Source organism: Lepidochelys kempii, chromosome 20, assembly GCF_965140285.1.
Source record: "Lepidochelys kempii isolate rLepKem1 chromosome 20, rLepKem1.hap1, whole genome shotgun sequence".
NCBI classification, from domain to species: Eukaryota; Metazoa; Chordata; order Testudines; family Cheloniidae; genus Lepidochelys; species Lepidochelys kempii.
This window is the reverse complement of record NC_136399.1, coordinates 4,512,729-4,534,992: the sequence shown is the minus strand read 5'-3', so window position 1 is coordinate 4,534,992 and position 22,264 is coordinate 4,512,729. Positions and strand designations below refer to the sequence as shown.

Here is a 22,264-nt window from a genome sequence, read left to right as displayed (position 1 = left end):
TGCATCATGTCTCTCTCAGGAATTTTCCTTCTGCCTCCGCAAACCTGTGGCTTGTCTGATGAAAGCAGCAGCCTCTAGTGTATTGTCATGTATTCCAGCAGCAGCTTCTCCATCATGCCTACATTAGGAACTCTGATTCTTTGCATTTAAAATATAAATGGGGAGGAAAAAAGCCCCGGCTGTAAGAACACACTGTATTGTCGGTTTCCAAGGGTTTGGGGAGCAGAAGGAATGAAAGAGAAGCTGCTGCTCGGCTCTGTATTCCTGTCGGCCCGATCAGGGAGCGTCCTTCATTTCTGTAATGGAAGAGGATTGGGGGCAGAGGGTTCAGGTTTTCTTCAGCTGCTCTGGGGGACAGGCCTGGTGTGTGGGTGGGGCCCGCGGCAGTCCAGGAGCCTTATCTGTAAGTCAGTTGCCCTGCTGAAGCCACTCACGTTGATATTCCTTTAGGATCCCGAGTGCCAGGTCGTGGCACCTTAGCTGCTTTTCAACCACAGCAAGCTGGGAGAGACTTCACTTGCCTGCTCTCCAACAGACGATGCCATGTATGCTGCATCTTGCCCATGGGGGTGCTGCTGCTGCTCCACTCTGTTCCTCTCCTGAGGGGCCAGATATTTTAAGACACGGCAGCCTCCTTTTATCTCCCCACTTGCAGAGGGTGGGGAAGGGCAGCCCGTCTCCTCTGACCTGAGTACAAATTCCTTCCCCAGCACATCTCCAGTGGGTCAGCACAGATGGTGCCCTGCAGGCTATCATAAGCTGAAGGGTTGAAAGCTGGCCTGGCCTAGCAAGGAGCTGAGGAGGGGAAAACCTGGGGCCTGGTGGAGAATCCACTTGCGCGCGGCAGCTTGTTTGTTCATGCTGACTGGTCGCTCAGATCCCCCTGTGAAGCTGATGTCATGTGGAGGGCTGAGTCTCCTGCCTTCTGCTCCAGTTGTGTTGGACAGCTGAGTGAAATGGCATTTTGGCTGTAATGACCTTGGGGCGAAGGGGAGGGGGGGTGCAGGCCCAGCGGTACAAGAGGCCTCTGCGTGGGTGGGGATGAGGCAGTAGGTGACTGGGTCAGATGATGCTATGCAGGGGGAAATTGGGAGGAAAAATCTTTCTCAGCATCTGCTGCTGCTGTTGAAGGTCCCTAGGTGCGTGGTCCCAACTGAGTCTCCCCTTTCCTGGCAGATCGCTTCTCCAAGAGGTAATGCTAGCGGGTGTCTCACCAGGCATATGCTGGGGTAGAGCGCCAGGCCTTGTGCCCAGGGCCCAAGCCAAGGACTAACTCTGCCCGTGTCTCCCCAGCTGACGAAGAATGGCACAGTGGAGTCGGAGGAGGCGGACGGCCTGACCCTGGAGGATGTGTCAGACGACGACATTGACGTGGAGAATGTGGAAGTGGACGACTATTTCTTTCTGCAGCCGCTGCCCACCAAGCGGCGCCGAGCCCTGCTCCGGGCCTCCGGGGTTCACCGCATCGATGCTGAGGAGAAGCAGGAACTGCGTGCCATCCGCCTGTCACGAGAGGAATGCGGCTGTGACTGCCGCCTGTACTGCGATCCTGAAGCCTGCGCTTGCAGCCAAGCTGGAATTAAATGCCAGGTCTGTTGGGGCAGCTCTAGGTAGCACCTGGGTCTGGGCTGATCTGTGCTGGATTGCGTTGGTGCATCTCTCTGGCTTGGTTTGTCTCTAGGCTCAAAGGCTGTGGGTTCAGTTTCTGTGCCAGGTCTCTGGCTTATCCCCAGTGCTGAGCTTGCAGGGCAGGATGGCAGCTACCCTTCAGAGAAGACCTGCATCTGCGTGGTTCTGGGGGCTGCTGTGCAGGGCAGCTCCCAAACTGAAGGTGGTAACCGCCCCTTCTTGCAAATCAGAGGCATCCCAGGGTGTGGGGGAGCTCTTAGGTCTGCAGCATTGGCCTGCACTGAGCGCCTCCCTGCCCTGGAAAGAGCTCTGGGGACCTTAGAGGAATAACACGTCAAATACCTACTCTGGTTAGGTGGGAAGAAGATTCCCCATTAGCTGGGGTGCCGTCCCTTCCCTTCCCTGCCGCCCCCGCCCATGGAGATGAACCCCCTGTTCAGTCTGACAGAGATGATGGCTGCAGCAAAGAGCCAGTAATCAGATCCTGATGGTGTCTGCCGGGTTGAGATCTGGGTTTGGGACCAGAGACTGCCCAGGTATGTGGCAGGAACTGTGGACTGCACTGGCTCCCCCTGCTGGCTGACTCATGTAGCACACCGATGGCGCCTTCTGGATAGAGGGGAAACCAAAGCAGTGGGGGTGGGGTGGGCAGTTTGGCATTTAAGGGTCAGAAATGGGGACAAGGGAGTAAGAGTGGAGTGACCTCCCGCTCTCCCCATCACCACCAAACAATTGGGGTCCTTGCATCAAAGCAGGGATCCCCTGAATATACTCATGAGAATCCAGGGGTAAGGAGCCAGACCTGCTGTTAGGGTGGCCTGGCCCCTCCTGCTCACTGGGCATTTGAATCTCTGGTTGTTCCCATGATGGTGAGACACAGGGGGGTTGTTCCTGGTTAGCCACACTGTCCTTGGCTGGGTGCATGGGGAGCGGTGCTGGCCATTGTCCACTGATCCCTCCCGTCTGATGAGAGCCACAGCAATGTGCCCTCCTCTCCCCACCCCCGTCACCTGCCAGCCCCTCTTAGCCACGTGCTCAGGTGGGAAGAGGCAGGCAGATGCTGCAGGGTCACCTCACACTCCCCAGGTTTGGCTGGGGATGTGGAGCTCCGAGAAGGACCAGGCTCTGGCAAGGTTAATGGGGGCTGCACTTATGGGCTAGTTAATGGTTTGTTGTAGTGTGGTGGCAGACACAACCCTGTGCATGTTTCCTTCAGCTGAGGTCTGAGCCCGAGTGCTTTCCCTGGAGAGGTGCTCATGCCATGTCACCCTGTTGTTGTCAGCTGCGGTCTCACTGCTCTTCCCTTTACTCCCAGGTGGATCGCATGTCCTTCCCATGTGGCTGCTCCAGGGACGGCTGTGGGAACATGGCCGGGCGAATAGAATTTAATCCCATCCGGGTGCGGACTCACTATCTCCACACCATCATGAAGCTGGAGCTGGAGAACAAGCGGCAGGTGAGCCGGCCCCAGGCCCTGGAGGAGGAGTCTCTGCACGGCTCCAGCAACGACTGGCTGGGAACACAGCCCTCGGAGACGCAAGACTTCCAGGAGTTCATGGCGGAGAACGAGACAGCCGTCATGCATCTGCAGACGGCGGAGGAGCTGGAGAGGCTGAAGGCTGAGGAAGACTCCAGTGGTGCCAACATAGAGAGCTTGGGAGTGTGCATCCTTGAGGAGCCTCTGGCCGTGCCCGAGGGGTTGTGCCCAGGCCTACCCACGCCAATCCTCATTCAAGCCCAGCTCCCGCCGGGCTCGTCTGTCCTGTGCTTCGCAGACAGCACCGAGCAGGCAGCCTCGGCTGTGGCCAACCAGTCCTACTTGAACAATGGGCCGGTGGTGTACTACCAGGTGGACCAAAGGTCCGTGCTGGGGGTGAAGGGCGAGAGTGGCACGGAGGAGTCGGAGGTGCCCTCTCCTTACACAAATGAGAAAGATCTGAGTGTCTTCTCCGTCCCCGTAGCCTCGCTGGTGCCTTGCAGCAGAGCCGTGGCCCCGAGCAAGACGGAGACGGGGAAGGTAGCCGCCTTGTCTCTGGAGCCCTCCCTGCCCCACGAGAGCTGCAGGGCAGCCGCGTCTCCTCCGTTCCGTACAAACGCTCCGTCATCTGGACCAGAGCAGGCCCCAGAGAGAGCGTGTGAGCTGCCTTCCCCGGAGGAGCGCTCCCTAGGGCCCGCCCTGGCCGTGTGACCCAGCCCCTGGCCCCTCCACGTGCTTTCTCTGATGTCTATTTATTGACAGATATTTTATCGAGTGGCAGTGGCCGCTGAGGATTATTTAAGTGGGGTGGGGTGGGGTGGGGGAGCCGGGCTGCTTTGTACATATGATTTAAAAGAAAACCAATGAAACCAAGCGCTTGTGGCAGACTCTTGAGAGGGTGGGGCATCACGTCTAACGCTGGAGGTGCTGCTCCATGTGCCAGATGAGGGAGGAGGTTCAGCTGAGCTCCCTCCCATTTGTGGAACTGGGTGTCTCCCCTCCCCCCACCCCCACAGGGACCATCCTATGTGAATCTGTGTCCGTCTCCTATAAGCAATAGTGCGAAGCTGCCTCTTGTTCCTCCCCTTCGAGCACCGGACTTGGTCTGTGGGGCAGCAGGGATGCCTTTCCATGGTTGCTTCCCCCCCTGATCTCCAACGTGTTTGTGTGGCAGAGTCTCATCCTGCTTCTCATCCCAGGTGAAACTGACAACATTCCTACAGTACCGTCTGCTTCAGCACTTGCCCTTGGAACCTCCTGTCTGGACCCCTCTCCAGCAGCGGAACAGTCTGGGCTCTCCGCTCTCTCCCCTGGTATCTGCCACCCTTACCTTGCCCCGAAAAGATGGCTTTCTATGGATCAATCATCCTCCACGACTAGTTACGTTTACTCTTTCGGCATGCAACCATTTTATAAACTAACACCAGCTTAGAGTCTCCTGCTTCTCAGTAGCTTTGTCCTGGCCCCGCCCTTACTGCCTCCCAGCCCTGCATCACCTGCCCGTTATGGGCTTGATGGAATCCATTCTTTTTTTTTTTTTTTTTTTTTTTTAAATGTGCTGAATGTTTACTGAGCCATTCTGTGACCCATTGCCTGTAACTGATACTACAGTCCCTGTGCTGGGCTGTAGGCTCCCTTCCCTATGGCAAAGAAGGGAGCTCCCTCTTTGGACCTGGACTACTCCAATGGAATTGATCTTTGTGGAAGTATGAAGGTTGGATGGTAAAGACTGGTAACCTGGTGGAGACAGACGGGAGGATGCCACCTGACTGTTTCCTAATCAAGTCCATGTTTTCTGTTTTAAGTGCACAGGAAGTGGAGTGGGGAGGGGGAAGACCAACAACATGATCCACATGCTCACCTAAAAAAAAGCTTCCTGCCACCCCGTCGCTTAATAGTGATCCTCTGTCCTGGCTCGGTCTAAACTGGAGGGCGAGAGGTTTGCATGCAATGGAATTGCAGCTTTGGGTGACTGGGTGAGCAGCAAATATTTCCACTCCTGAAAGAAATCGGCCCTTTCCCTACTAGGGCTGTCTGTGAATTCAGCAGAGATTGCAAAGGTGCAATACGTTGGTGGCAGAGAAGGTGCTGTGCTCTGGGCTTGCATCCCAGCCTGGTGCAGGGAGGCACATAGTCATCATTCTAATAAGCCACAGCATATTCCCAAGACTCTAGGGGAAAGGCGAAATCTTCTCAAAACTGCCACAATTCCTGTCCTAACAGCCCATGAACCCTGCCTTCCAGGCAGGTAGCAAAAGCACTTTTCTCCCTAGCCTCACAGGCATCTTCCTTTCTGTGGCAAAAAGCTGGTACAGACCCCGTCCCCTGAGTCCCCTCATTCTCCTGGCCCAAGGAGAACACATCCAGGACCCAGTTGTATTTCTCTGCACTGTACTTTCTGAAAGACCAGGACCCAGCACAACTGCAGTACTAAACTTCTGCGAAGAGCAGAAATACCTTTCCCTTCTCTTTCAGACTCATGGAACCTGCCGGGCTGCCGAAACAATCTCGTCCATTTCACTTTTCCATTACAGATTTCTCCCATAGTAAGTAGCTACAGCACTTATTTGTGCTGGAAGGATACTAAGCAGTTGGTGGTGGGTCAGCTACATGTTAACGCCTTGCTGGATTTCTAGGGTGAACAGAGCTGTGTTTTGGTGACTGGTATTTAAAATCCCCTTGCTGCCTGACTTCTTCCTGGCGCAGTGAGCAGTTAGAAGTGAATGTTGTGTTCAGCAAACTAGCTTTTCCTCTTTGGTTTAGACTGTGAACCTCCTCTGGCCTCAGTGGCCATGTATCCTTAAACATCGAACACCCAGGCCCATCACCTGCCTGCTGGGGCTATGGCCACAACCCCATCAACATGACTGTGAGAAATGGACAACAGCTCACACTGGTGCAGGTGATGTTTCTTCTCTCCCCCATTTGTTATGGGGCACAAATGAAATCACTAAATTCCCTATTTCCAAATTCCACACTCTGAGCTATAAAGCTGGGTGCTGTAGAATAGATAGATGTCCGGCCCACCCCCAGGGCAGCTGTCTTTTCAAAAGTGGGTCCCTACACAGGATGCTGAATCTTGCACTTGGTGCAGCCACAGCTGGGCATCTCCTGTAAACAGCCCAAACACGCTCCCTGCATTTTTGTTGCCTTAATTCCACAGCCAATCCCCTTCTTCTGGGACAGCAAGAAGCATAAAGGCTTTAAAAGTCATTCTTGCAGTAGGACAGCAACAGAGCGTGTGCTACTGAGCACTTTAAGCTTCACCCCTTGGCCGAACTGTAACCAGCAGAATGTGTGCTTGAGACTGGAATTAACCATTCACACCTTTTCCTAGCAGATCCCTTTGAAGCCTTTAGCAGGGGGAATTCTCCCCCCAACATTCCAAGATGGTGCTGCCAGTGAGTAGGAAGAGGCTAGTTGAACCCACAGGTAAAGTCTAAAGCTCTTCTCCTCCTCCCCCCCCATCCCCCATGGAATAATGGTCACCTGTGCCAGTAGGATGATAACTCCCTCCACTTCGCACAGTTAGCTGACCCGGCTGCGTGTGTTGATCAGGTGTTGAGTAACTGGATTGGCCATTTGCCAGACTGACACCGTGTATCCATAAGGGCTTTGGGCACACGGTCTGCTCCTATGCGAAACAGGGCAGCTCTCCTTTGCGAGGGAAAGCAAGTGAGTGGTTCTGCCTGGTGACATTTAATAGGTAAAATCTTCCCTTCTTGATTCGTATCCCAGCCCTTCGATGCTATGGAAGCGAATGAAACTAGGCTGGGGCCTTCTGGTGATGTGTGGAAATACACAGGCTGACCAGAGGCTGGACTGCTTTAAATGAAATTACAGAAGAATCCTAGGGCAGCAGTTAGGCTGGGGGCTCTCACACTAAACAAAGAACTAACAGGATTTACTCTATTTTTACAAAGATAACTATGCTGTTAATAGTGCAATGAAAGTGCATTTTGGCCTTTTCCCTCCCCCCTTCCCCACACACACTTTGTGACACTAATGCTGGTACCGCACTGTCTCCTCCTAAACCACTTCTGTGAGCCATGTAGTAAACCTAACAGCCCATCTCACTTCTGGTGCTATTGAGCTGTTGCCTGTTCCCGATCTGAGACATTTTGGTTCTAGCCCTGCTCCTCTTCCTATTTAAATAGTGACTTCGCTACTTCTAACTTCTCCGGTCTCCTCTCACACACTGTATACAGGTGGAATTTTCAATGTGAATCCAAAGCTTGTCAGGTCCTCTGCATTTTTTTTTTTTTTTGGCCTTTTAGGTTCTTTTCATTGTGATAATGCTGTATTTAAAGAGAATATTTAAGTGTAAAAATAAAGAAATGCTCAAACTTGCATCCTGTGCCTTGTGTTCTCATCTCAAAGGGGATAAAAGCATATGGTTTAAGCTAGTTAGGGTGAGGTTACCTCTGTGCCACGGGGTAGGAACTCCTGTTGTGGCCTGTTAGACCCTAATTCAAGCAGATTAGAGAAGTGAGGTCTATTTGTGAAGTAACCATTGCACACCTCTGGAGATTGCAGTGTGGTCTGGGTCTATGGTGAAGGCATAAACAAACAAAGGCTGTTTACTCAGACTGCAGCTTAATATCCTCTGGTTTATTAATGGGACATAGAATAGTGGGGCTTTAACAGCTCGCTTGATCCTCTGGGTTAGTCCTCCTAGACATGCCGTCGTCCTGCTTTAAAATCTGAGAGCAGGGCTCCAGTCTCAGCAATCTTAATCAGAGTTCCAGGTGCTGGGAGACTAATTGGACACCTCACACAGGATCTAATTTTAAAAATACACCAGAGACCTTTCCTTAGCTGTTGTCTTTAATGGAATATTTATGTAAGGATACCACAGATTTAAGACAGACATTTCATGCATTTTTACTGCCATAAATAACTTAAGACATTAGTTATAAGTAACTTTTTTTAAAAAATCCCTTAAACTCAACTTGCAGCCTCCGCCATGAGACATTCAGGTGCACAGGGATGGAGCTCCTGTTGACCAAACTCCTGGCTCCCAAATCCTCACACTGAGCAAAAAGTTCAGGTCTAAAAACTGATTAGGCAGAACTTAAATCACTTCATTGACAAAATGAAGCTGAGACTACGTCCTTAACAGGTAAGTGCTGTTTAGCATTTATTTCTACGGCAATAGGCTCTAGGCCAGCATTTTCAGATTGGGGTACCAAACAAAGTGACCTGAACTCAGCTCCTACTGATTTCAGAGGAAGCTGCAGATGCTCGGAAACTGAAAATCAAGCTAACTTACAGTGGAGCCAAGTTTGAAAGTGGGAACTGTTCCTATCTGACCTGTATCTCTTTCCAGCAGTCAGCTAGGGCAGAGAGGAACAGCCACAGTTCAAGCACTAACAGGGCACTGCTGTGAACTAAAAAGACAACTGAACAAATACATGGATCCTCAACATTAAGGCATATCACTGGCCAAAGGGGCAAGGTCACTTACTAAGCCCCAGGCAATTAGGGTGCTCTACTCACAACCCCTCCTAGTAAAATTCACCTTATTCCTAAAACAACATAGTAAATAAAGCTTAACAACTTAACAGGAAAAACAGCAAAGAGCACTGCTCCAGACAGGTGTCTCTTCACAGGTCCTGGAGAACAAGGAACCTAGCTGGCTAATGCCCACTGCTGTAAGTTACCAGTGGGAGCCTCCCGGGGAAGCTTACAAATCCAGGGGAGACTAGCTTTCTCCACTGGACAGGATTACATTTAAAGTGCCACAGTTTGAGGCTACAATAGCAAAGCCAGGGCTCCTGGCTGCGTGCCAACATGGTCTCTTCTGGAAAATGACAGGGAAGAGCATAGACATCTGCATGGCTCAGAATTGCAGAATCACTCCCAACCCCAGCAAGGGCCACTCTTACACATTCAAAAAACATGGAATCTACCACCTAGTGACTGGGAGCCACAGCAGGTTCTTGCTCTCAGGGACTTGACGATGTATCTTAGGTAAATGAGCTTGCAGCTCTCATCGCTGGCAGGGCTGAGGAGGGGTTTTACTCTTCTATGCTGTACTGTTTAGAGGTGGATCGGCAGGCAAAAAGCAAGGTGTTTCTCGCTAAAGTCCAGCCCCCCTCCTGCAATGCAAGCAAAAAACTCTACCCTGCTGCAACCACCAGCACTAGAAATAGGTCGACAGTTGAAGTCGGTGCCTGTACCGTCACTCCTTGGCCCCGAGGTAGTTGGTGGACATTAAGACCATGCTGTGTGCCAAGAGCGAGACCTCCGAATCTGAAAACACAAAGTCACGTTTACCTGACACCTCCAGAACCAGCAAGTGGGAGTCCCCATCTTGAGCGTGCTACTGGTGGCAGGCACCCCCTGGCCCCAGCAGAAGGCATTTCCAGAGGTGAGAGGAAACAGTGGCAGGCGCCAGCTAAAGTAGCCAGCCCTTTTATCCTTCATTTACCACAAAGGCTCACTGGACGGCTGGCAGACTGGGACGCAGCAGCTAGCAGTGTAGGCTCACACTTCACCCAGGCCACAGCACCATCAAGAAGGTCTGAATACAAGTTCTCCTGACATCCGGCTCTGGGCTGTACACCTGTTCTGTAATGACCCCTACTACACCCATGAACAATGCAGGGGCTGGAAGGTCAGCCTCCTGTTTCACCAGCACTGTCTGGGCAGATACAAATCCCTAGTTGGTTCTCACATCAAATCCTCGAAAGAGGGAAGGGTAACACCTACACAGTGCAGTGATCACAAACCTGCAGCCAGGACAATCCCCCTCCCCACCCACGCCACCCATTTAGAACAGTGCTGGGGACTAGCTGGGAGGAAGAAGCAGCATGTTTGACAAAAGCAAGAGTTGCCTACACCTGCAGTAGCCCAAGGAGAGAACTGCAACCTCCACCACGGCATCTGGGCCACAGATGTATGCCAGGGACTCCACAGGTTTGCCCTGTAAATCTGCAGCGGGACCAGCTGACAGCACTCATGTTAAGCTTTTCTGTGCCATTCTCTGAGTGACAATCCTTGGCCAAGCTGTCTGTCATCTGGCAGCCCTTTTGGACACAGTAGCTCAGTTTTGCCCTGAAGAGAAGCTCTGTATCACCATGATACAGAGTCCTAAACCCTTTGCTCGAGGTTTTATAATTCCAGCTCTGCTCCCCAGAGACCTGACAGGTTGTGAGGGGGGAGCTGGCAGCAGGTAACTGGGATTGGCAAACTCCAGCTGCCAGGATGCTGATCAGGGGCCAACAAGAATCAAATGATTCCAGAAGAAAAGCTGTTCATTTCTTCGCAGAGATTTCATGGGTTGAGATACTCTCTAGCCAGCAGTCCTGTCAGAATTTAGTATTTTAACTAAAGCCACCAGTGACACTCAGGACAGGCACGGGGGAGGGGAAATGTCAATCTCGTTTTTGGAAGCCAGGGCAGAGGCCAGCTCCTCTCCAGCTAGTTGTGAGAAGAGAAAGTGAGAGGTTAGAAGCTCCACCGAATGGGCTGATCCCAACCCATTAACTGTGGGGGATGCGGTTCCCCCAGGGAGCCAGCCTGGGAACATACTCCATTTAAACAGCTGTTTTTTAGGTTAGAGACTGCAGTGCTTTTGGCCATGTGCTCCATCGCCGCTCAGCCTCCCTAGCACGCATCTCGGCCAAATAAGCCCAGAAGCTGCAGCTAATGCACTGGCCTGGCCCAATTGGAGCTGTTTGAATGTTTATGTCTCTTCGTATACTGAGAAACTCTTCTTTGGATATCTGTTCCTCTTTCCCCATGTACCTGCACTCAATCAACAGTGCCAAGAGGACACGAGATGGCAATACTATGATCTGCCTCTGAGGGTCCTGCAGCGTGAACTCTTTTTTTCTCTGTTAAAACACACGCATAACCTGGGCTCTCCCAAGCCCAAGGATTTCAGTAAGGTCCCACTTCCAGGACACCAGAGCAAGACCATAACCTTACGGAAGGACTCCGTGCTCAAGGTTCAGACAGACCAGCCAGAACTTGGTTCAAGGTCTCACCTAAAAGTAAATGGCTCAGAAATCAGCTTATCCACCTCCAAATGCAGAAGGGCTGGAATGTGAACCTGTGGCTGCAGGGAACCTAGGCATTTCAGACCTGAGGTTTGGACCATTATGCCCGCCCCTCCCTATTGTGGGCATCTGTAGGGCTGCCATTCAGAAAGCCCTGAAGCTCCATTTGTTTTGAAATGTATAACCCTGTGTGACACGTAACTACAGCTTTGATGTTCACAACCTCGGGTGCATTGCCTGAGGTCAGCCCTACGGGATCTGCACCGCACACAAGAGGAAGAAGCAGCCAAGAGGTGGCCAGCTGGCTGAGCTCTGCCAGTCTTACCTTTCAGTTCACAGGAGAGCTTCACCCACTGCTTCAGCCATTTTTGGCATTCCGATGGGCTGAGGTGGGTGGAGTTCAGGCCCCGGACATAACAAGCCTAACGACCACAGAAGAGAGAGAAGCAAGTGTCAGGGCAGGTGCGTGCAGACTAATGAGCTTTCATTTCAGTGGGGATCACTGAACACAAGGGGCTGGAATCTGGACTGAGACTCCCACGAAGTGCAGCCCAGGAAAGAGGGGACAAAAGTAGCTTTAAACCATGGGCTGCCTTGGTCCCCTGTGTAAGTTAGAGCAGCCCCATTGCTGCTCCACAGCCTAGAATCACCAGAGTACTCCATCTGCTTCCCTTTTACCCCCAGCATGCCCCTACACTGGAAAGTGAGGTGCAGGAATAGCACAGGGCCATGTAATCGAGCCCTACTCTGGACCTCCACTAGAAGTGTTCCCCCAGTGGCTGCTTTATACTCCCTCTATTCTGCTGGAAGTGAAGCTCAAACATTCACACTAAGGCAATCTCTTGTGCAGGAAGGATTGCAACTCTAGACCCCTTTAAAGTATATTCAGAGCACTAGTCAATTTCAGAGCAATACACAGGTGTTACTCCTATGTCCCCTGTACACTAAATCTCTTGAATCCTGACTCCCTGCTGGAAGGTGTATTCACAAGGCAGCTCGTTTATTTCTGATGGGAAGAAACAGGCTTAATTCTCTGGCTCAGTTACTTTTGGGGGGCATTTGGATAAATACAGCTTTAAATGGACCAAAACACCATGTAGTTTCTCTAGTGCAATTGCTTCACACATGAGATGGCATGGGAGAAGTTTCCCCCTCCCCCCAGGAAACATATATAACCCTGCCTCTCACCTCAAATCCCTGCCCACTCCCTCTGCTGAGGAAGGCTTATTTGTGTGGCCCAGGCATGGCCTAGCTATCCTCCCCCATACATACACTTCAAGCAGGGAAAGTCACTGATTCATGCATTTCTTCTTAGCTCATTGTACATCTCTGGAGCTGAGCAATTTAAACTCAGTGACCCGCTTTCCTCTTTTCCCCAGCCCTAGCTAAGCAGCAGAACAAACAACAGGGCCTAAGCCTGCAATCCTCCCTTGACTTCAACGGGCATTTTGTCTGAGTCAGGAGTGCAGGATCAAGCCCCAAGTTATCGGCCAGGATCTGAGCCTGAATAGTATTTCTTTGATGTAGACACAACAGGAGAAACCGTGACCGGTTCATAACACAGCAAATCATATTCCACCACAGAGACGCTGTCACACAAGGCTTTTTGCTCACGAGTGAGAGAAAAAACCAACTGTGTATCTAGTTCTCCCCAACAGGATTCTGGGAGTCTCGTATTTTTCTAAGCTAGCCGGCACAACATGAAAGGGGAGGACTCAGTCTTACCATTTTCACTTCCTCTTCAGTTAGTTCGCTCACTCCCAGCTTCAGCATGGCTCGGTCCAGATGCTGTAACTCCAACATATGGCTCCGCAGCCGGTATCTCAGGAAGAAGATTGGCAAGTGAGGAGTCAGGAACAGGATACGGCTCAAGGCTTTCTGTGGCAGGAAGTGAAAAGCAGGGCAAGGAAAATCTGTGAAGTCTCAAGGAAACCTGCTAAGATTCAAGGAGAGTATATGGGATAGTGGGCAGAGCCCAGAGAACCCAGGGATCTAATCCAGGCTGAGCTATTGGCGATGATCGTCCCTGATGGGTTCAGACTTGGAGGTGAGGTTAGCCTTGGGTAAGAGCATCTCCCTTGAGAAGGCCTTCAGCAAGCAGTGGGCAGAGGGCATCGTGAAACAGCCGCCGGCTGCTTCGTGACCATTCAGAGTTCAATGAACTGCCTCCATCCTCAGCACTCAGCTGTACGTACAATCCCGGCTATCTCCTTAATCACTAGCACAGACAGCCTCTGCAGGGAGAGGCACTTACCACTTGCCAAACGCGCAGCCTTTGCAGGCCCAGGGGATGTCCCGTAAACAAGCTTCTCACGGCCAAAAGTTTTGCCACCTCTGGATGGGAACCGCTCTGCACCTTGGAGAGCCAGATTTTTTTTGCTCATGATACTTCCCACAAACAGATGACTCGTCTGACCCCAGCTACTGAGGACTCAGCAGGACCCCTGGAAATCCATCTGTGCCCAACAGGTAAGTCGCTAACCTTGTTCCCTCAGCATTTCTAAGTGCCAGGTGTTGTGGCATTAGCATGCTGTGTGGTGCCATATTACTCTCAGCCTACACCAAAGCAGAAATGCCTCTCTGCTTGGATGGTCTCCATTGAATTCCTTTGGACCAGCAACTCTGGGTAACCACACCCCCTCTCCCATCACCGAGGGTTTTCTCGCCAAGCTGATGCAACCTGGGCACTTTTTTGCTTGTCATAAGAGGGTTTTACTACTTCCACCTCCCAGACTGGTTCCTACCTACCTATTAGCACAAGGACAGCCTTTCTGCCTCTTAAAGACCTTTGGATTCATCTCTGTAACTGCCTCGGGTGGAACAGATCGAGACTGTTTCCTTTTTATGAGGTTAGAACAATGAAAATTCAGGGGAATTTGTCTGCCCATGGACAGCCAATGAAGCTGAGGAAGCTTGGAGGGCAAGAAATGAGGGATCAGCCCTTCTTTAAAAGGATTTGAGACTTAGGATGACCCACAAGCATAGGCTCAATCCCCATCAGAGACAGAATCCTAGACCCGCTGGATGGGATTCCTATTCTAGCAGACAAACTCAACGTTTCAGATGTAAACAATCCCTCCAAAACTACGGGCCAAATCCCCCTCTGACCCCAGTGGGGTTACACAGAGTGCAGTTCAGCATACAATTTGATCCCATGTGCCAACCAGGTTAGCTCAGCAGTCAGTAAGGCTATAACCTAATGATGAGACGCTGCTGACCCTACGGTGTCCCCGAGGAGCTGTCCCCATGGGGGCAAGGAGGCCCTGTGTTACTTACCTGGGTGCAGAGCTCTTGCATCTGACTTCGGAGCTGCTGATCCGCTACAAAACGAGTCACCTGCTCTAAGCCATCAATGAGTTCTGGGTACACCTCTCTCCGCATACCATGATAAATGTTCAGAAACTCAGACTGCTGCTTTGGGGTCCAGAAGTGGCGTATCAACAGTTGCCTTGGGAACAAGTACCTTGGAAAGAAAAGGTCATCCAGAGGTAACACACTGAGCTTCACAAGCAGGGACACTGCAGCTACACAAAATCCAACACTCCGCAGTCACAGGCCAGGCTCGTGGCCTAGCAATAGTGCCTTGCCTGTCAAACCGGAGACACGCTGTGAGTGTTCTGGGACCTGGCCCCATGGTTACTGCTCTGCCTGTGATGTGGCAAACCAGGGCTTGATTCCCAGTTCCTTCTGTCCAGATCTGGGAGCTCCACAGAAGTGGGACGCTCAGACCCTTGCACAGGGAACAGCCTCCCCTTCTGGCCAGTTAAGGGGCAGCATCGATGAGCTCCAACTAGTCCCATCTAGCCCTCGGCTGTGACCCAGGACCACCAGTATGCAGGTATAAAGATCTCCAGAGCGCCGATGATGCAGAAACCTCACTGATAATAAGTCCTTAGTTTCCATTAAGATACTAGATAAATAATCTGTCAGTCATTTAGCTGTATCAATTAACCCACAGAGCACAACATAGTCTAGTCAGGGCTGTGCAAGGAGCTTGGAGGGGCATTCCAGGTGCTTGGGGGTGGAGGGTAGGGAACTGGATCACTTATCTGGATGGGGTAGCTGGGAAAGAAGTATGGACACATGTGAGGAGGCCACTTTTACAGTCAAGTGTCCACCGGACTGTTTACTGAAGACATACTCAGATGCTACAGTGATAAGCACCATATAAATGCCAATAAATATAAAGTTTTCACTGTTCTTAGGGTTAGAAAGAAGGATCTAATGGCATGGGGAGGTACCTAGAATGCAGCAGAAATCTCCTCAGACAAAATCAATGCTGTTTGGTTTGTTCATCTGGATTTCCTTTTTGCTATAAGGGGGCCCAGAACACGCACTAATATAGTGAGAGCAGAATGTCCCAAGAGATCCAAGACACTGGATTTTTACAGAGGTTAGTACAGAAATGGGAACTTTAATCTGAACAGAAGGGAGAAATCAGTTCGGATAGAAAACATTCAGATTCCATCTAGTTCATGACGTCTAGGTGATGAGTTGTCTGCAGACAAACAAGAAGTTAATGATTCTTCCCTCTTGCGCTTACTCAATTTAGACAACTGGAAAACTACATCGGAAAAAACGAATCAGGCCCAGAATCATCATTTTCCATGAATATGAGTGTAGCTTTAACTGCTACAAAAAATAGTCTCCAGAGGAACAAATACAGCTGTTCTGTAGCAAACCCTCTCATCAGACAGCCAGGAATAGTACAAATGTCAGCTGAGAGACGAGAGAAGAAAGGAGCCCAAAGAGAAAGATCAGCTCCACTGACTAATCGCTTCAGTTACCATCTGAGCCTCTGCATGGTGACTATTCAGGGCAAGGACTTGGCAACAAGATGTTCAACAATGTTTTAAAGGCTCGGTAAAAGACATACTTACATCAGCAAAAAGACGAAGTAGTTGGCAAAAGGTGGAAGGGAGAGAAGCCCAATAGGAATGGCCTTGATCAGGTCCCTGCGAAACTGACCAAAAATTAAAACAACACAGTTATGACTTGATAGCAAGTTACAGCAATGCAGTTGAAAACTGATTGATAGACTGTCTCAGATCAGCCAGCAGCATTCTAATCCTGCTCTCAATAAGAAATGCTCTGTAAGTGCCAGGAACATTATAGGCCAGAGCAAACTGCCAGGCTGCCTTGGGTTAAATACCCAACTTTGTAAAGCCACCATGCTATGGTGGCAGGTTCTTTAAAGTGTGTATCTTGACCGTCCCTTCACAGAAAGGATAGAGAGTCTACCCAGTGACAACAGCAGACCCACCCTCTAAAAGCAGGGCACTCTCTCTCTGTCATGGAATCACAAGAGGTGTAAGTCACTAAACAAGGTTGCCAGTTGCATGGGACAGTGTAGTAAAATGCTTGATCGTTTGAGAAATTCAGCATAACTTACAGATACCAGAGTAAGAAACAGGAACCTGAAAGGTGGCCCCCACCTGTCTTAATCTTTCCATCTCCCTGTATGGAAGCTGATGAAAATCGATCTTTTGAAGGGACATGTTTAACTTTATTCTTCTTATTTCTTTTGCTTCCGAAAACAATGTCCGAAATCCTGTACAGAATACAGATGTTATCTTCAGGCCTGGAGCTGTGCTCTGCCCCAGAGATCCCTTGACAATGTCCTTCACAACCCCTTACATCCTTATTTAGTTTGGCTACTGAGCAGCAGAGTGCAGTACAACACAACTTGATGCATTGTAGATTGTCTCATATAGGCTGTTCTCCACATAGAGTTATTCAGAGAACAGAAGAAGCTGAGAGTGAAACAAGAATAGAGGCTGGAACATGTAGAATCTAACTCAAGCCATCAAAATTTCAACAGCTCTTCCAACTGTTGCAGCCATCTGCAGAATGCGAGAGCAGTTTACCTGACTGATCCAAAACCTTTAGTAGCACAGGCTGCAGACTGGAGTAGCCCATCAAGCTGTATTACAGGATTTTTTGGAGGGATGTGCATGACGAGGGAGGGCAGTTAGACACAATTACCTGCTTCCTCGGTACACATAAAATTCTGACTTCAAATCAAAACAGGAAGTGCCAGAGTAGATCAAACCAGTGGTCTATCCAATCTGATCTCCTGTTCCTGAGTCAGCTGGGGACAGATGTTTCAGAGGAAGGTACAAAACCCACAGAATGGACACTTCTGCATTAAGGATTCAAGCATCCGAGAAGTTTCTTCCTCTGCTCTAAAACATGAGGGCTAATATCCCTTACGGGCAAGATTTTTCAAAAGTGCCTAAGGATCTATGTCCCTTCGTCCCTTTAAAAAGCCCACCCTGTACACTCATCCTAGAACAGTAGGCATTCATTATCCATATAAATGTTGAATTGTTTTTTTTGGAATCCTACTAAGCTCTTGGCCTTAGTCTATTATGGCAATGACTTACATGGGTGAATTATGCGTTTTGTGAAGGCCATTAAAAGTATTAATTTTAAATCCGTTGCTTTTCAGGTAAAGAGGCTGACCCCTTCGTCTTGTATGGAGAATAAATAAGCTTACAAAACTTATCTAATATCTGTCTATTATGTCAGCTTTTTTCTGTCTGCTCTCTAAGTAGTCTGAACCTTTTTATTCTTCCCCATATGGAATTGTCACTTTTGTTCCCCATCACTGAACCTTTCTATTTCTGCTTTATCCTTTTAGTGATAGGGTGACTAAAACTGGATCTTTTGCAAGGGGAGGGAGCCTCCTTATCACCTCTGACTTGGATATACAAGAGGTCTTTAAATCTCATAGTTAATATCTATTCCCAGTACGCTGGTCCAGCCTTTACAAACAACATATCATAGAGAAGCCCAGAAGGTGACTATTGTGATCATCTTGTATGACACAAGCCATAGAATTTCCTTGAATTAACTCCTGTTTAAACTAGAGCACATCTTTCAGAAAAATATCCAATCTTGATTTAAAAATTGCCTGAGCTGGTGTATCTACTGCAACCCTCTGTAAATTGTTCAAATGGTTAATTACCCTCACTGTTAAAAAAGTGTGCCTTATTACCTGTCTGAATTTGTCTAGCTTCAACTTCCAGTCACTGGCTCTACATTGGATGTTATTGGATATAGAGCAGTTTTCAAAGCAACGTTGTCTGGCAGTTCAGATTTAGATTTTGTGAGAAAAGATTTTTACAGAGCTTAATAGAAAAGTTTTCATGGTTTTAAGAAGTTTTTCGGGTTTTTTTTAAACATTTGTCTGGAAAGTGTTAATTACCCAAACAGCCTGACCCAACAGAGTGAAACTAGCTAGTCTATTTTCATTGTCCAAACTGAATGAAATGCAAAAAAAAGCCAACACCCATCGTAAGTGATAAGTTAATGCTATGTTACGGCTGAGACTTTCAGTCAATTGCTTAAGGGACTTGAAAAATTGGCTTTGAAAATCCCACCCTAAAAATTCTTTCATGTGCAAAATTCTGAGACTATTCATAAAACACAGAAAAAAATAAGCAATTTTTAGTCTTACAGTGTCCCTTTAGCTAACAAAAAATAGGCTACAATTATTGAGCCTGCCTTTTCTATAATCAGTCAAAGAAACCAGTTCTCCCACTCAAAACCTACCTTTCAGAAAAGTCGAATACAATAGATAGAAGCGGGGGAATGTCCTTTCCAAAAAGCTCTCATATTTCCCATTGGCATATTTGAATTGTGATATGACAGCAGCAAGGAGGGCTTTGGGGTTTGTCTTTGTAGAGAGGCAGCATGCTGGGTGCCTGTAACAAAAAGTAACTCACAGAAAAATCTTATAGGAAGCAGGTGATCTTTCCATACCCTGCACAGTGAGGCTGTAAAGAGGAAAGTACATGCACTCCAGCCAACCAGCAAAGCCTTGTGGGGATGTAGGGCTTGAGCTGAAGTGATTTGATTGGATGCAAAGCCTGAGTAGCTGTGAGGGAGGGCGGGGGGTGGAAAAAACCACCCCTCACAATGAGGAAGATGGGACAAAACTCTACAGGGATTTCATTTTTGAAGTATGCTGGTAACAAAGGTTCTGCAGGCCAAATTCCATTCTCAGATGAACCTATGTACCACCACTGCCTTCAGAGTCTGTCTTGTTAAATTTGTGCAATGAGGGCAGAATTTAGCCCAATAATCACACCTTAGTTAACAATTCTGTTACTGATGCCAGAGCCAGAATGGAGTCCAACTCTTTTTTTATACGGTCTTGGCCACTGCAGGGCCAACAAAAAGAATCAGATACTTCTGATTTACACTAATGTGAGTGAGAGAAGAGTCGGATCCATTGTGTCTGAGATGGAAACTTAAGGAGATCATGTTAAAAAAGAGTCTCAGGAAGCTTCAATAGCTCCTAAATGTGTTGGCTGAGGTGCTCATCTCCACAAAGTAGCCCTGAGCTAGCTAATGAGCATCCAGCAGCAGCCGCAGGGAGATGCAGCCAAGCACGAGGCCAAGTCACCTCCAGAATCACCTGGAAAAAAAAACCTGACATCCAAAGATTCAGACAATATCCGCGGCCCAACCCTCCCCTACCACCACAACCGGACCCCAGGGTAAACAGGCACCGCTGGTGTGAAAAGGCAGGAGCACAGCTGCGCTGGCAACAAGGATCCTCTACAACAGGTGTAGCCGAGCTGACAGTGGGGGGCTGTCCGCACAGAGGAGGAAGGAGTCAGTGGGCGCAGCTGGCGTGGGGGGGGCTGGGCCACAGAGGAGGACTGGTCAGTAGGCACAGGTGGCACTAGGAGCCATGCAGGGGGCACAGAGGGGGAAGGTCCCCATGGGCCCGGCTGGCAGGGGACAGAGGGGGAAGGGCCCATGGTCATGGCTGGCACCAGGACGCACGGCGGGGACGGCTGAGCGGTCACCATGGAGACCAGCAGGAGGCGGGGAAAGGCCAACGGATGCAGCGAGCACCCGCGCGGGGGGGGGGGGGGTCAACGGCCACAACGGGTAGCGGGGGGAGGGGCCAACGGACACATCTTCTGTCACCGGGGGAAGCGGCGGGGGGAGGGGCCAACGGCCACGGCTCCCGTCCCTGAAGGGGGGGTTGCGGCCCCCGCGCCTGCCCCCGACACCCGGGGGCCGCGCGCACCTCAGCGCCCTCCAGGCGGGGGCCGGCTCGGGAGCGCGCAGGACCCGGCGCAGGCAGCTGGCGGGGACGGTTACGGGCCCGACGCCCAGGAGCCCGCCGTGCAGACCTCCCCGGCAACAGCCCAGCCTGGACAGCGCCATCTTGGCAACGGCGCTAAGGTCATCACTAAGGGCCAAAGGGCAAAGGTTATCGCGCGGCTGGAGTGGCGGGGCGAGGGACAGGCCCGAGGGCTGATTGGCTGGAACTCCCGAGCAGGCGGGTTCTCCCCATCGATTCACACGTGACTATAGGCGGATGTGCTCCCGTGCAGGTCGGGCATGTGACTATAGGCGGAAGTGAGAATTGGGCGGGGCTAGGTCTGTGCCTGGGCCGGCAGCGGAGCCTGGGGATGAGCCACTACCCGCGAGAGGGAGGGACTAGGAGGAAAGGTGAGGCAGGCCCTTCCCCGGCCATGAAGCAGGAGCTGGGGCTGAGCCACCCTGCCAGGAAAGGTGATCCAGGCCCTTCCCCAGCTGTGGGGTGGGGGTGGGAGTAGTGAGGCAGGATGTGCCCCCCAGCAGGGGGAGGGGTCAGCCAGACGTGGAGCAGAGGGGTAGGGGGATATAGCCAGGCAAGGCCTTGCTCCCTGCGCCCTCTCATCCTACACAGCAGGAGGAAGGGTGAGAGCAAGGCAAGCCCCGCCCTTGGCATGGGGATGGGTGAGGTATTCCGGCCCGTGTCCCCTCCCAAGACAGGAGGAGCACGAGCCGAGCTCCCTCCAGCATATGTGGGACCTGCTGCAGCAGATATTACCCCTGCTGAGTGAAGTGCCAGTCGCTTTCATTCACACGACCCTGGGGTGCATTTGGGAAGAACCAGTCGCTGCCAAAGGGGCAGTGATAGCCTCCTGCCTGCGCATGGATCAGGATGCTCTTGTTGCCGGCACCCAGGGCCGAGAGGCAAAACAACAGCAGGGGTTCGTTACCCGGTGTGCGTCATCCAATAATCACAACGCGGTGGAGAAGCAGAAAAGTTTCTTTGCAGCTGCAAACAAGGTCCAGGGAGAATAGAATCTCAAATCCTTCACCCAGAGCAGGAAGTTACACAGGCTTTTATACATCCTTTTTCCCAGCATACCTATCCAATAGCAAGCTGCCCTAAGTATCCATATAGCCAGCCAATCCAGTTCCCAGCTAGTTCCCTGATTCTCTGTATCATTTGTTAAACTATACATAAAGCTGCTTTATTCAGCATTGTTCTTCCATATCTGCCCTGTTTGGCCTTGTTTAGTTTTAGGCAGTCTGACTCTGCAACATATTGTTGCCGATCCTCAGCATAACTGCTGCAAGTGCCTCCAGGTGGGGGGGGGGGGCTAGTACGCAGAGCTGCTGCAAGTGCCTCCAGGCGGGGGGGCAAGGACGCTTGGGCCTAGTGTGAGGGGGCTTCATCGACACTCGTGGTCTTCCATCCCCACGAGTTACCTAGTGGCCATGCCCCAGTGTCCTCAACAACTCCCTCCTTTGAGAACACTCAACAGCCTTGGCTCTGAGTTTTTTCACTTGGGCTATTTATTTCTTTACAGTAGGACTTTGCATAAGCACTTTGTGATAGCCCTGAAGAGAATGACTTATTAACTTTTGCAAAAGGGCCCTGACATATGATACTGCACAGCATAATACCATTAATACAAGCAATACAGGAAAGAGAAGTTTCAATAACAGGCTAAATAAACCACCAAGCCAAAACGACAAACCCCAGCCTGAAAACAAGGTTTGCAACCAATTGCTCTCTGGGGCAGTATAGGCAACCTGTGCTCCGGCTCGGGCATGGGCCTCAGCCTGTACCACCTTTTCATAGATCTCATAACTGCTATCATTTACATATACACAACATCGGGGCCCGACGAGGGCACAAACCCCTCCTTGGGATGCCAAGAGATAGTCCAAAGCCAGCCTGTTTTGGAGGGAAAAGGTCCTGAGCTGCTGTACCTCTTTATTTAATGTTTTTACTGCTGATCCTAAATCACTAATCGAGTCCTCTAACTCTAAGGCCACTTTCTCAAGTACCATTTGCAGCCTTACAGTATAGCGGCCTATGCATGCCATGGCTGGCCTGGTAAACAGT

At 50.4% G+C, this 22,264-nt stretch overlaps 2 protein-coding genes across 5 annotated transcripts in view; one reads left to right on the top strand and one right to left on the bottom strand.

Moving 5' to 3' along the window:
• CSRNP2 (cysteine and serine rich nuclear protein 2) overlaps positions 1-7,456 on the top strand; it is a 29,357-nt gene extending 21,901 nt beyond the window's left edge. Inside the window, exons 4-6 of one of the 3 annotated variants that reach the window (XR_012155773.2) lie at positions 1,294-1,590; positions 2,945-5,652; positions 6,447-7,456. Coding sequence is in view for 1 of the 3 variants with exons in the window: in XM_073319400.2 (XP_073175501.1) it covers positions 1,294-1,590; positions 2,945-3,817 (1,170 nt within the window). In the remaining 2 variants the exon portion in view is untranslated. Of the gene's footprint in view, positions 1-1,293; positions 1,591-2,944 lie in introns of all 3 variants that reach the window. The other 2 variants (XR_012155772.2, XM_073319400.2) reach the window with 2 other exon arrangements.
• Positions 7,457-7,915: 459 nt separating this feature from the next.
• Positions 7,916-20,365, bottom strand: LETMD1 (LETM1 domain containing 1). 2 transcript variants are annotated; one of them, XM_073319402.2, is made up of 9 exons: positions 20,162-20,364; positions 18,670-18,821; positions 16,548-16,663; positions 15,993-16,075; positions 14,389-14,575; positions 13,367-13,468; positions 12,838-12,990; positions 11,438-11,534; positions 7,916-9,361 (listed from the first exon to the last, which is right to left on the bottom strand). In XM_073319402.2, exons 1-9 carry the CDS (start codon positions 20,299-20,301, stop codon positions 9,291-9,293), a joined length of 1,101 nt encoding a protein of 366 aa, XP_073175503.1. In that variant the 5' UTR covers positions 20,302-20,364; the 3' UTR covers positions 7,916-9,290. The 2 variants fall into 2 exon arrangements, with proteins under 2 accessions (XP_073175503.1, XP_073175502.1); XM_073319401.2 differs by lacking the exon at positions 13,367-13,468 and having other exon boundaries at positions 20,162-20,365.
• Positions 20,366-22,264: the final 1,899 nt, after the last annotated feature.

Excerpts from the sequence above, each read along its gene's own strand:
- LETMD1 (XM_073319402.2), bottom strand. The coding sequence starts at position 20,301 with ATGGCGCTGTCCAGGCTGGGCTGTTGCCGGGGAGGTCTGCACGGCGGG. Across the intron at positions 18,822-20,161 it reads CCCGCCTGGAGGGCGCTGAG|GCACCCAGCATGCTGCCTCT; the intron begins GTGCGCGCGGCC and ends TTTTTGTTACAG. Across the intron at positions 13,469-14,388 it reads TGCAAGAGCTCTGCACCCAG|GTGCAGAGCGGTTCCCATCC; the intron begins GTAAGTAACACA and ends TGGCTCTCCAAG.